Source organism: Podarcis bocagei (assembly GCF_964188305.1).
Source record: "Podarcis bocagei genome assembly, chromosome: 12".
Classification (NCBI taxonomy): Eukaryota; Metazoa; Chordata; class Lepidosauria; order Squamata; family Lacertidae; genus Podarcis; species Podarcis bocagei.
Window position 1 is genome coordinate 17,229,285 of NC_138137.1, and position 14,190 is coordinate 17,243,474.

Consider the following 14,190-nt stretch of genomic DNA (forward strand, 5'->3'; position numbering starts at 1 on the left):
TGTAGCCTCAGTGTCGGCATCGCACTACGGATCCTCTTGCTTCTGGGGTTTTTGTGGCTTTTAGGGTAGGGGTTGCCCCTAGAGGCAGGGAATCTTGGGGCTAGTGGATCATACTGATACTCTGATAATAACTGTACACTCGTGGACTATTATAACAGATGGACCTATTGTGGCAGAGTATAAACCAGTTGCAAGCAGATGTTACAACTGCAACAGATTATTAAAGTATCCAAGGCTGTTTTGTTGAGTGCTGATAAATTATTAAGAAACAAGACAATATATATAAAATGTATCCTCTAACTTGTATAACTAGTATCCTTCAACTTGTATACGTTTAGCGTTATCTGCTTGCTAATAATTTTCTGGAACAAATCGATCACTCTAGACTGGCTACATTTCCCCAGATGATACACATTAACCTCCATTATTATATTCACCTCTGGTTTGATTCTGCGTAAATTCCCAAAATTACTTTTTTGCCAGTGTTAGTTAGATCCGCCTGCAATTATTGAAATCTCTTCTGTGACAACTCTGCAGTGTTAAAGACTTTTGTCTTAGCAGTGCAAATTCTATCACGTGCGTCAGCCAGGGCAAGATTATTTCATTTTATAGAATTCAGTACCAAGGTTGGCAAAGCTCGCTTTTTGGAGGATGAGAGTTATCCTCATAAATGAGATTCCTCTTCCCACTCTCCCATTTCAGTATTTTGAAAAATGAAAAACAAAGCACAGAGGTACATCAGATGACCTGATCCACCAAAGTCCTTCTTATGGGGAGTGCATTGGATAATTTATTAAGAAAATGTATACATCGCTTTAACATTTTTGGTAGAGTCCCCCAATCCTTACCATTTGTAGAAACTTAAAAGAATCAGAATACAATACAAACAAATAAAATAATACAAATAAAGATCAGAATGCAATAAATGCTTTGCTACAATTCCATAAATTCAAATGGCGCCTAAGGAGGAGAGCACCTCAATCATCCAAATAGGCCTAGGAGAACAACTGGATTTTTAGAAGACATTTGGAGCCTCAGAAAGAACTTTCTGGATTTATTTTGGGAGAGTATTCCAGAGAGATAGCACTGCAGCTGAAAAGGCCTATTTCCAGGGTGTTTCCAAACATGGCGATCTACTGGCCACCATATGGCTAGCAGGGTCCCTTCCGATTATGGTAAACGTCAGTCTGACCTACAGTTACATACTGTTGAGGATGTTTTAATGCCATTGGTGCAAAGCTTATAAACAGAACCGAGAACTATGTAAAACAAACACACACAAAAAATCCCCAAATGAGCAGACTCGTTGTACAAGTAACAGGCTGCAACCCTTTTAACGCTTGAGGTTTAACGTGGTACTTCTTGGAATGACGTTAAGTGAATTAATAGTGTAAATTCCAGCTCTAAAGGAAATTACACTGCGCTTACGATCCATCCTTAAAAATAATCAAGAGCAAAGTTTCCCAAGTTCCCAACAGCCAAGGCACACTTTTTTATTTGAATTAAAACTGATGATACAATTCAGAGCAAAAATGAATAATGTTTACTTTGGGAGGTGTAAAGGCAAGTGCCACCCACGTTCCAAGGGGCCATGGCCTGTTTTCCAGCAGAAACTGCGGACGTTGGATATATCCTGTATCCCTTGGAAGTGGGCGGCATCTTGTAGGATACAGCCATAATGACTAGCAACCATTCATAGTCCTGTTCTCCATTATGGTTTAGTGACCATCAATCCTAATGGCCCACAGGAAGATACAATTGATGATAACTCAGCCCACCTTCCAAAATATAACAAACACCGTATTTTTCTGTGTATAAGACGGTGTTTTTTTATTATTAAAAAATGTTGAAAATTGGGGGTCGTCTTACAGAAGGATAGTGCAGAGGGGGGGGGATGAGCAATTGGTGGCAGCCACGAGCAGGACATTGTAACCGGTGATTGGACATGTGATTGGTGGCTGTGGCAAGTCCTGCTGGCAATTGGCTGCTGCTGCAGTAATTGGGCAGACGATTGGTGGCTTTGTTGAGACGTGCGATTGGCAGCGGCGGCCAGGAGGGTCAGTGATTGTCAGTAATCCCCCCCCCCAAAAAAAGCTCAATAACTCTGGGCAACCCCCCCTTTCCTTAATTTGGAGTCCCCAAAAATAGGGGTCATCTTATACACAGGGGTGTGTTACACATGGAAAAAATATGGTATTCACACCACCAATTTATTGTGCCCCCCTCATTTGTCACTATCTGTTTTGCCAGGACACCACCTTTCTCAAACATCATATACCTCTCTGTTATTTGAGGCATTATTCAGTCTAGAATTCTTGTGCATGAATAGGCGCATGAATGCACTGATGTGCTCTGGATATTCCAATCCTCTCCGCTCATTAACACTTACATGGCAAGGTTAAACTGAAATCTAAGGGTGGCCTCATAAGCAAGCTACAGTGCTAAGTTCGTACACAGGAAATTATTTAAATTCCTTTCCTATTGCCCCTTGCTTGTGAAATGTTTCCCCTGCTTTGTACCTTCCCATACTCCTTTCGAGCATCTAAAGCCTTAGTAGTTCACCTTAGTTGTTTCTGAAGCTTACATAATCCCATAAATGGGTGGGAGAGGGGAGATCACGGGTCGCTCCAAGAACAAACTGTGTTCTGCAGAATTACAGTAAATCAATACACCGGCAATGATTTGTTTAGCCAAATTGCCCGACAACTACAAATGACGAACATTCGGGCAAATTATGTTTAGCGTGTAGGCAATTTGCATGACAATCCGACACACTGTTTTAAAAAAGTAATTTTTCCGGCTCAGCTGGGGTGCCTGTAAAGTCAGTTTCTAAGCAACACTCCTGACAGGTTAAGACTTCAGACTAAGGTACGTGTTCAGAGAAGTCACAAGAGAAGGTAGGCCCTTCTCAAGAGGGAAGCAATTCAGAGAGATGATGGAAAATCACATGTCTGAATGCTCAGCACCTCACCCTGCCAGAAATATACAGAAAACAAAGAAATAAGCTAAGGAGGCTAGGGAACTATTCCCCAACACGCTTTTTGATATGCTGCCCACATTTGTAATATAACAGTAAACCACGGCTTTCAACAGGAGAGGGGCAAAACAGAGGTTAGTGACTCAGCAGTGCACACCAGCTACGGATAAACCACAAGAAGCCGTGTGAATGCAGCCAGGGGAGCAGTCCCCATTCATTGTGGACCGGTTTAGTTTTAAAGAGACTTGATTTTTTTATAGGCTTTGGTTATGCAGGAATGCAAATATATATATTTGCAGCAGAGGCGTGATGCTTCTGCGCATGCACAGTTTAGCACTTCTGCACATGCACACGGGGCACTGTTTAGGGCTTCTACGCATGTATGCGCAGCAAAACCCAGGAAAATACTTCCAAGTTTTTTGAATACGTATCCTGAAGGATATATAACTGGAGGAGAACACAACTAGAGATACCACTGTACAGGGATTGAACCTGCAACCTTCACATTATCAGCACCATGCTCTAACCAACCGAGCTATCCAGCTGGGAATTCTTTCTTTCGGCATGTCACATAGAATCTCACACCTTAATTTCTACTTTTTTGCTGCTCCCCCGTCCCCATTTTGGAAAGAAATGTTCTCTCTTAGCCTTTCCTTCCAAAATCGGGACATTTCCGTGAAAAGAGTTATATAAAGAGCTACTAAAAGCACTTTGGCATTATACTTTGCTTTTGAAGGCAAAGTTTTCCACTGTAATACCACCGCGCTCAAAGTTCCAGTTTGTGCAGGTCGTCTGCCAGACTGACACAATTTGGTTTGGCAAAGGAAGCCCATAACCTAAACCAACAGATACCACTCAGTCTTAAATCTGTTTCCCCATGAAAGTCCCTCACCACCACTCCACATCTCTGTATAACATTTAACAACATGGGATTGTGCAAGCTTAAAAGAGCATCAAACTGACTCACAGAGTGTGGTTAAAAGTTGCCTTTATCAAAATGAATCACATCCATTTCAGCACATGCCGAGTTCCCATTTTCCCGCCCACCCAAAAAGTGTCAGTTTAAAAATAAAAATATTCGAGACATGCAGTCTTTAGATTTAATTCTACCCATTGCAAATATTTTCAAATGTCAAGTTTCTTGGGGGCTCTCAATAACTACTATTACTAACAATCGTATTTAAACATGGAGAAATGTGCCTTTAGAGAGACTGGGGTTAGAAATCTCAGCTTCCACAAGATTAAGGATGGCAGTTCCTTTGTAACTCGCCTGTTGTTAGGAGTTATTTAATTAAAAAGGAGTGCCTAGCGTCTTTGAGGAATCAGAACCTGTTTCTGCATTCATGATTTTATGTCTCTTCACAACAAACACACACACCTTTCTGCTTATTTAGACATAAGCAAGCGTTTCAGTACATCTTTAACTGTTTGGCATTTCAAGCTGATAGTAAGCTTTTAAGAAAAACAAAACCTTGGTTCTCAAATGGCTTAGTTGTTGAACAAATCAGCTCCCGAACGCCACAAACCCGGAAGCAAGTGTTTCGGTTTGCAAACGTTATTCAGAAGCCGAACATCTGGCGTGGCTTCCGATTGGCTGCAGGACACTCCTACATCAATTCGAAACTGTGCCTTGGTTTTCGAATGGTTTTGGGAGTCGAACGGACTCCTGGAATGGATTAAGCTCGAGAATAAAGGTACCACTATACACACATATATACACATACACACATATATACACATACACACACAAACAGTTGGGGAAGGGGGGAAGCTGGGGGCAAAATCCCCAACCAAACAAACAAAGCGCTTTCAAAGACCATTCACATGAGGGCAACTCACTTTGCTGGTATTAACAAACCAGTACAGTGGATGCTCGGGTTGTGAACGTAATCCATGCGGGATGCACGTTCGCAACCCACAGCAGCGCATCTGTGCACGCGCAGGTCGCAATTCGGCGCTTCTGCACATGGGCGGCCGCCGAAACCCAGAAGTAACCTGTTCCAGTACTTCTGGGTTTTGGCAGTCTGTAACCCGAAAAAAATGCAACCTGAAGCGTCTGTAACCCGAGGTATGAAAGCAGTTGTTTAAATCCAGCTCCCATCAGACCCAGCCAGCATGGTCAGGGATGATGGATGTTGCTATCCAACATCTGGGATGGGTCCCCTACCTTGGCTATAGAGAAAACGCATGGCCCAATCTTATCTAATTAAATACAGCAGAAAGTCTATGCAGGGAAATGCACGCCCCACTATAGCAGCAAGAGCACACATGCACAAGACAAGAGCCACATGAAGGGTACATCTGGATGACAGTCCAAAAGACAAAATTGTTACAGGCTATTATCCAGTTGTCTGGGGGAGCAGAGGACCAGCTGGCCACAATGTTCTGCTCAGAGTTAAACACAGACAGGAAACCGCATGTCTGATACTGTAAAAATCGTTTGTCTTCCTGCCATGGCTAACCAGGCAAGCAACCCAAAGGGGCTGTTTCCATTTAAGAGGAACACTAATCCACAACAATAAAAGGGGGATGACAACGTGCCAGTTGTCTTGTGGAGGGAGTGCAAGTGCTGCAAAAGGAAGTTTGGGATTTCATCTGAGCACGCTCTTAAGTAGCCAAGCTCTGGTCTGGAGGCACAAACACCCTGCGCTAAAGCTGGAGAGGCTCGCTTGAATACTTCCTAGAGGAACGTTCCCGATAACATCCCAAACACCAGCTGTTGAAGGCAGCACCAAAGCTCAAAACGTCTCGAGGCTAGAGCTGGGGGGCAGAACAAGGTATATTAGTTTGGGGGCGATAAGAAACAGGTTTGCCTTTTTGCTGGGAGGAGAAAGAAAGGGGAGAAAGAGAACCAGAGCATGAAGAAGAAGAAGAAGAAGAAGAAGAAGAAGAAGAAGAAGAAGAAGAGGAGGAGGAGGAGGAGGAGGAGGAGGAGGAGGAGGAGGAGGAGGAGGAGGAGGAGGAAGAGTTTGGATTTGATATCCCACCTTATCACTACCTGAAGGAGTCTCAAAGCGGTTAACATTCTCCTTTCCCTTCCTCCCCCACAACAAACACTCTGTGAGGTGAGTGGGACTGAGAGACTTCAAAGAAGTGTGACTGGCCCAAGGTCACCCAGCAGCTGCATGTGGAGGAGCGGAGACGCGAACCCGGTTCCCCAGATTACGAGACTACTGCTCTTAACCACTATACCACACTGGCTCTCATGCAGAAATAGGTGATAAGGAACAGGGCAGGATGGTATCTGGTTTTCAACAACGTGATATATCACCCAACTAAGCATTGCAATATATCACAATGTCTGAAATAAGGATGGAGGCATGTAGAGGCATTGGCTGGCTTCACGGTTTCCCCCACATTGTGATTTCTGCATAGTGCGCACACATAATAATAATAATAATAATAATAATAATAATAATAATAATAATAATAATAAAATTTTATTTATATCCCGCCCTCCCCAGCCGAAGCCGGGCTCAGGGCGCCTAACAACAATAAATCATGATTTGTGATATATTGCCAGGTCAAAAATTATGAAACCAATATCACCATATGGACTTCAAACCAGCAATGGGCAATATATCACCCAGCCCTAGTAAGGAAGATCTCCTGGAATTGCCAGCCAAACTACAGAATACTGCTATTTCCCCCTGAACATTACATATCCAGGATGAAGACTGCCCTGGTGTTGGAAAGGCTGGTCAATTCTAATTCATCTTGGGCCATTTCTAGATGACTACCAAACCTAAGCACCCTCAAACCAACCCCTCCGTCCCAATTAAATGTAAAGCCACCGCTTTTCCTGCTCAGTTAACATCTGTTGAGTTAGGGACTGCACTCTAAACCAGGGGCAGGGAACCTAAGGCCCTGGGGCAGGATGCGGCCCAATCACCTTCTCAATCCAGCCCACGGACGGTCCGGGAATCAGCGTGTTTTTACATGAGTAGAATGTGTCCTTTTATTTAAAATGCATCTCTGGGTTATTTGTGGGGCATAGGAATTCATTCATTCCCCCCCTCCCCCCAAAAATATAGCCAGTCCACCACATGGTCTGAGGGATGGTGGATCGGCCCACAGCTGAAAAAGGTTGCTGACCCCTGCTCTAAACACATTAGTTGGTTCTCTCCTTGTGGGTTTGTGTAGAAAAATGTTGCAGGATTGAGCGTTTGAGACACTTTCATAGAGTATCAGTCTTTTAATGGTAGAGGATGATTGATTGACTAAAGTCTTTCCAGGAAGCAATGTAGGTTATCCCTTTCAGAGCAACAGGCACTACTCCAAGGGAGTCTTGCAAAACACAACAGCCTTACTAGAAATGAGAACACAGCTTTCGGCATGTTTCTGGGGCAAATTTTGCAAGCACCGACACAGGAAATAACTCCAACAAGCGGACTGTACCCGGTTTGTGTAGTTTAAGCAGAAAACAAGTACAATCTGACTAATCTGTAAGAAGCCAGCCAAAATCTACAAGGGTGTGTTGCTTGGCTTTGGAATGCAGATCTCATAGCACTGACATATGATTAAAATTACTATTAGTCAAGTGAAACAGAGATGACTCACAGCAATAAGCACAGCCGGACTATGTGTTTCATAATTTGTTACACATTAGAAGCTATCAGTCTCTGCTGCACATATGAAAGGAAAGTGTGAGCATCTGACATGCTCTACACACAGCATACACAATAAACAGATGTAGAGAGCATGCCACAAATTTCAGCAACAAGCTCAACCCACGGAGAAAGCAAAAACAACAACTGAGGCTTACTGCAGGGATACATGGGTGGTACAATTCCCAATCCATCTGGGAGAAAATAGGAGTGGCACTGATCCCACCCATGCTAAAGAAGTAAGAAGAATGTACATTACATTTGGGGCACTGTTATGTACTGAAGTTCTCACCCTGGCCAGCAGGGGGATACTGCAGATAGTTCAGGTCCACATATGCAAATAAGGGATCAAAAGTGACGTTCAGTGATTGGATAGTTACAGAAAGTTGTTACAGTTACGTTGTGCTGGAGCTCTATATAAGCAGGCTGGCTGAACCCTTCAGTTCAGTTCTGTTCTGGCCTGTGAATAAACAAGAGCTGTTTGAAGAATCGCTGTGTCATCTGATATGTTCACCCACAACTTAACAGGCACCATCAGTGAAGAGGTGCTGTCAGGGCTGCCTCAGGTCTCAGCTCACAAAAGACCAACGCCAGGTTCTTCTTATATACAAGGATGTTTATTGCAGTTCATTATTGCTTCCACAACCGAGGCGCGCAGCCCCGCGTCTCTTAGCCTAGACGTTTTAAGTCCCCTCTGAATCGGTCCCGCCCCTACACCAGCTTAAGAGGCTTGTGCTAGTCCACCTCTTCCTGTCTTTCCTTTTCCGCAGGGTCTTTCTGCCCCCCTGGGTTCCTTCCCTCCTGCTCTCTCCCGAAGCGGATTCCTCAGATGCCTGTTCCCCCTCCTTCGTGCTTTGGGGCCAGGCTCCTCCTCCGAGCTCTCTCCATTTCCGCGCGCCTCCACATTTGAACTTGGCGCGCGTTCGCTACCCCTGACCTTCCTCTTGACACTTACACTACTCCCTGTACTACTCTCCGCCTCTTCCGGCAGGACGTCCTGCCCCGATCTCCTTCCCCTGTCTCCTGCCTGCTCCGCTCCGTGTGTCACACTGGGAACTCCACTCTCTTCACTTCGTTCCTGCTGGGAAGCCGGCCCCGATCTCCCACTCCCACTCGGGGTTTCCCTGCTGCTTCCCTGCTCCTGGTAGGTCCCCCCTGTGACCCCCCTTGGCCTGACTAGGGGCGCCCCCTTCTGGGAATCCTCCGATTCACTTGAGAGACTCATGGAAGACCTCAAGTCATTGTCATCCTCTTCCTCACTGTCCTGGGATTCTTCCCCATCGCTCTCCGTCTCCCCCCTCACCTGTGCCTCTGTCTCTGAACCCCTGACATCCATCCCCCCCTCAAAGCCCCCCCTTCCCCCCTCCCGCTGCTCAGGCGCAGGTTCCGGGGGCTCCGTCGTTGCGGAGGTCGCTGCCGGACACAGGTCGTCGACGTCGATCTCCTCTGCTTCCAGTTCATTGTTTGTGTGCTCGAACCCATGGTCCTCTCCCAACATGTTCACGTCCTCCCCTCCCCCTGTTGCCTGGGTGGGGTCTGCTTGCCAAGGACCCATCCGCCACCTCACGCGCCAGTCCTCTTCTGGTTGGTCGTCCCTCCAGTAAGAAGGGTCGGTGTCCACCCCCGAACACGATCCCCTTGGAGGGCTCGACTCTGGCGTCGTCTCCTCTGCGGAGGAGAACCCTCGGAAGGTGCTGGCGGAAAGTGTGGGCGTAAAAAGCCAATCGTCGAAAAACTGTGCTGGCATGGGCCTGTGTGGGAAAAGGGCATGGAACTCGTCCTTGAGGAGGGGTTCGTCCAAAGCGTAGTCCGGCACCCAACTGTTGGCGCTGGCCGGGGCGCCCTCCCTGGCGAGAAAATATTCTACTCCCTCTTCCCCCCATCTCGAGTCCAGAATCTCTGTGACCTCGTTGATTGGTTCGTCCCTAGGTGACCTCCCCCTCTTGGGCGACTCTCTGCTCGGTTCTGGTGCCGTCCCTGACTCCTGAAATCTGTGTGGGGCCCTGTAAGGGGTGAGCACCAACCTATGGAAGACCGGGTGCATTCTGGAACCTTCGGGGAGGGCCAGTCGAAACGCTACGGGATTGATCCTGGCCTCAACTTGGTACGGCCCTAGTTGCCTGTGTCCTAGCTTCTTTTTAGCTAACGACTTGGCCGGCATTGCTTGGGCCGCTAACCATACCCAGTCTCCCACCTGGATGTCTTCCCCCTCCCTCCTGTGTTTGTCTGCCTGCACCTTATAGGCCTGTTTGGCTAGCTCCAAATGTCTCCGTAGTTCGTCGTGGACCTCTTGCAATTCTGCTGCGAAATGGTCGGCTTCCTGTGGCGCCCCCTCCCCCGTCGATACGAGCCCCGGGAAGGTTCTGGGATGCCGTCCATTGTTAGCGAAGAACGGCGTCACCCCCGTCGACGCGTGCTTCGTGTTGTTGTAGGCAAACTCAGCCATCGGCAGGTAATCCACCCAAGCCGCGGGTCGCTGATTGGCGTAACATCTCAGGTACTGCTGCATGATCGCGTTGACCCTCTCCGCTTGGCCGTTGGTCTGCGGATGTCTCGCCGACGACAGGTTGATTTTGACGTGCAGAATCCCTAGGAGCTTCTGCCAGAAGCTGGACACAAACTGGCGCCCCCTGTCGGACAGAATGGACCGTGGCAAGCCATGCACCTTGAATACGTGGTCGATGAACAGTTTGGCGGTCTGCTCCGCTGTCGCCACCTTCGCGCAAGGAATGAAATGCGCCATCTTGGTGAACAGGTCTACAACCACAAGCACCGCCGTCTTGCCTTGCGAACTGGGCAGATCAGTGACAAAGTCCAGCGCCACCCGCTCCCACGGTTGCAGTGGCGTCTCCAGCGGTTCCAGCAGTCCCGCTGGCTTCTGGTGCACTGGCTTGGACCTTTGGCATGTGTCACACCTGGCGACGTACTCCGCGACCTCCCCTCGCATCTGGGGCCACCAAAAGTCTCTGGCCACTAATTTAATTGCTTCTCCCCCACCCCTCTCAAAATGCTTAAAGCAATGTGCAAAAATAACACAAGTTACAAATAAAATAAAATCACCACTCACTTCATCATTAAAGCCAATGGGCAGCATTCAACTCCATTTTGGGGTTATCACAAGTATTAGTGCAGGCATAGGCAAACTCGGCCCTCCAGGTGTTTTGAAACTACAATTCCCATCATCCCTGACCACTGGTCCTGTTAGCTAGGGATGATGGGAGTTGTAGTCCCAAAACATCTGGAGGGCCGAGTTTGCCTATGTCTGGATTAGTGCTACCACAAAGGGTGGTGCCATCTCCAAATCCATTCTGGAGGATTGGGGGGGAACCTAGAACAGATTTAGGGAGTGCACAGGGGCAGCAGAGGGAGAGATTGCTCTGTCAGTGCATGGAATTCCCCTTGCACAGCAGAACAATCCGTGTAGTGCTACATTTAATACAACCCAACATCATAAGGTTGGGGACCCCTGACCATTAGGTCCAGTCGTGGCCGACTCTGGGGTTGCGGCGCTCATCTCGCTTTATTGGCCAAGGGAGCCAGCGTTTGTCCGCAGACAGTTTTTCCGGGTCATGTGGTCATCATGACTAAGCCACTTCTGGCAAACCAGAGCAGCGCACGGAAACACCGTTTACCTTCCCACCAGAGTGGTACCTATTTATCTACTTGCACTTTGACGTGCTTTCGAACTGCTAGGCTGGCAGGAGCAGGGACCGAGCAACGGGAGCTCACCCCTCGCGGGGATTCAAACCGCCGACCTTCTGATCAGCAAGCCCTAGGCTCAGTGGTTTAGACCACAGCGCCACCCGCGTCCCACAACCCAACATCATAAAAACTACTAAAAAGCACCAACATACAGCAGTGGGAACAGTTACACCTAGTTAGTTAGCTCTGAGGTTTAATACTGCATTTCAAGCTGCATAGCTCAGATGGTAGAGCACAAGGCTCTTAATTTCAGGGTCATGGGTTTGAGCCCCACGGTGGGCGAAAGATTCCCGAATTGTGAGGGGTTGGACTAGATGATTCTTGTGGTCCCTTCCAACTCAACAATTCTATGGCTCTCATCAGAGGTCCACTGTGTCTCACCACCACTACTGCAGTGCCACCATGAAGCCACGCAAAGCCACGCAAAGGTGTTGCAAAATTCCAGTTTAATTCTCATACATTTCTATAAAGTTCCTTCCAGGTGGTTTTCTTCTACAGAGATGGGAAAACAGAGACGTGAATGAAATCATTAAAGTCTGCTACTAGCACATTATCTGCCTGACTGCCCTGCCAGCACCGAGATAATGCACTTCATTAAGTAAGGCAGACAAGATAAAAAAATGCAAGTTTAAAATCTTTTTGCAGACAAGATCAAAGCCAAAGCCTCCCTCAGTTACTCTCATCAAGTGTCTTTACCGCCTGTGTAAAGACAGGGGTTTACAAAATGTGAAGGAGTAAAGTTATAAAACACCACATAAGCCTGGCAATCCTCTGTTGTGGTTTTGTGCTGTTTAGAGGTACTGCAAGAATTTATCAGCCTACCTAATAATAAAAGTGGATGACCAAAAAACTGCATCGATCTTGACTTAAGATAAGTTTTTGTTTACCTCACATTTCCTCCCTGGACCTCCACTTCGTACTCTCTGCTAATCCATTTTTAGCGTTACGATTCACCCTTACTGAGCAGGCAAACTGCCTTGGCTTTATTCATTTCACAAAATCTATATACCGCTGGATTGTTTAAGAAAACACACCCTCAAAGTGGTTTAGAAATATAATAGAACGATAAAATTATTAGCAATTTCGGCTTGGCGTTGACATCTCGTTCCTTATCTTCTGCAGCCTGAGGGCCAAATTTGGCCCAAGGGGCTCCTAATCTGGCCTATGAGGCCGTTCTATGCAAGTCATTCCCGGTAGTCCCACACCGGATGCGACGTCAGGGACTCACACGGCTACAAAGCACGATTGAGGAGGCCGGCGCACGTGATGTGCTCACGTCATGTACACAAGCCACGCGGAGTGCAACACGTCACATGGCATGTGGTGCCCACATCACACAGCATGCATGCATGACACTAACACTACAGATCTTGAAGTGACAAAATAGCTCCTCTATTCTGATTCCTACTGACCTTTTCTGCTGTGGCAAAGGTTAGGATGTTTCACAACAGGAAATTCTATTATGAGAGGATATCCTAAAAAGAACAACACCCCCACGCCACACCCGACAGCGTAACAGGAAGGGGGTAAGTGGTAAGTGGAGGAAAGCAAATTAAAAGAGCAATGCATATTCAAAACGAAACCTTTATACACACACACATAAACGCTTACCTGAAAAAATAAGTTCGTTGTTGCATTCTTCCTCTTTGCAGGAGCACATGAACAGCAAACCACCATCTCCCTTCATCTCTTTCATTATACATTTATCCGAATTGTAGTCACTCAAAATGTGCCCATGCAGCTTTTGTGCGGGATTATGACATATTGTTTCCAAGGTTATGTTTTCATCATTCTTCCTCCTGTACAAGAATAGGATTTTTTAAACAACAGCAGCAGCAGAAATAATCAAAACAATGGCAACATGAACCTGAAGGTAGAGGCCTGGCATTCAAGGTAAAGCTAGCCAGCTGTCGATTCTCATCTAAACTTTGAAAATAACGCAGCTACAACTTCTCCGTAACTTATGCTGGGTTAGTTTTGGTGCCGCTGCTTGCGGGCAAATGGTTCAAAATGCATCTTTCCGGAGTGACAGCGCCATCCTTCACCAGAGTGAACTTAATTCTTTCCAAGATTTGTCAGCATGGAGTTTTGTGCCTGTAAGTCATCTTGGGAACCAATTTGGATGAAAGGTGAGACACAAGGAAGAACAAAAACGACGAAAACAAAAATGCCCTGCATTCCGCCTGTTCACCGCATAATTCAAACTTGTATAACATGTGTCCCACTAAGATAAATGCCATGTACTGAGGTCTACGTGATGTTTGCCCTCTCTCTTTCTCTTGCAATCTCAGACAGGGGTTCTAGGGAGCCTTTTGCAAGCACATGTCTAGGGGTTTTGTCCAACACGATGGATCATGGCTGATATAACCTAGAGATGAAAAAATCCCTAGGGTGTACATTTCAGATGGGCCCAACATCAGCCTGACATATGAAGCTAGCCAACTAGCAACAGGACCACAGTTCAAGGTAACTTGCAGCTGATTTTTAACACAGTGAAAGCCAACTGCCCGATAGGAATACAGAAATTTCAGAGGCGGCAGTTCCTGGGTCTGCACAAATTGTTGCAAAGTTGCTCCAGACACAGGGGGCAACGTTTTATGACCCATGAAGCCAACTACTAGTACAACGGAAATGTGTGATTTTGTGATATCCTAGGATTCATGCAGGGATGTAAGAAGACATCCCTGTTTCCGTTCTGCTGCAGTTCAGCTTCCAGCAAATCCAGTATTCTCCCCCATCTTGTTGTCCACTGTGGTGGAATTCACGTCCTTAATTATCAGTATGTTATTCTACACCAGTCATGCCAATCCAAAGGAAACACAACACAAACTGGTGTGTGTGTGTTTGTGTGTTGTCAATTATCTATTGTTTGCAGACAGAAAACGGCAGTAGTAAATACCGATC

General features: G+C 46.6%; 1 protein-coding gene across 1 annotated transcript in view; it reads right to left on the reverse strand.

Moving 5' to 3' along the window:
• TGFBR2 (transforming growth factor beta receptor 2) overlaps nt 1-14,190 on the reverse strand; it is a 70,488-nt gene that overhangs the window by 27,654 nt on the left and 28,644 nt on the right. Inside the window, exon 3 of the mRNA XM_081164650.1 lies at nt 12,898-13,085. Coding sequence (XP_081020776.1) covers nt 12,898-13,085 — 188 coding nt within the window. The remainder of the gene's footprint in view (nt 1-12,897; nt 13,086-14,190) is intronic.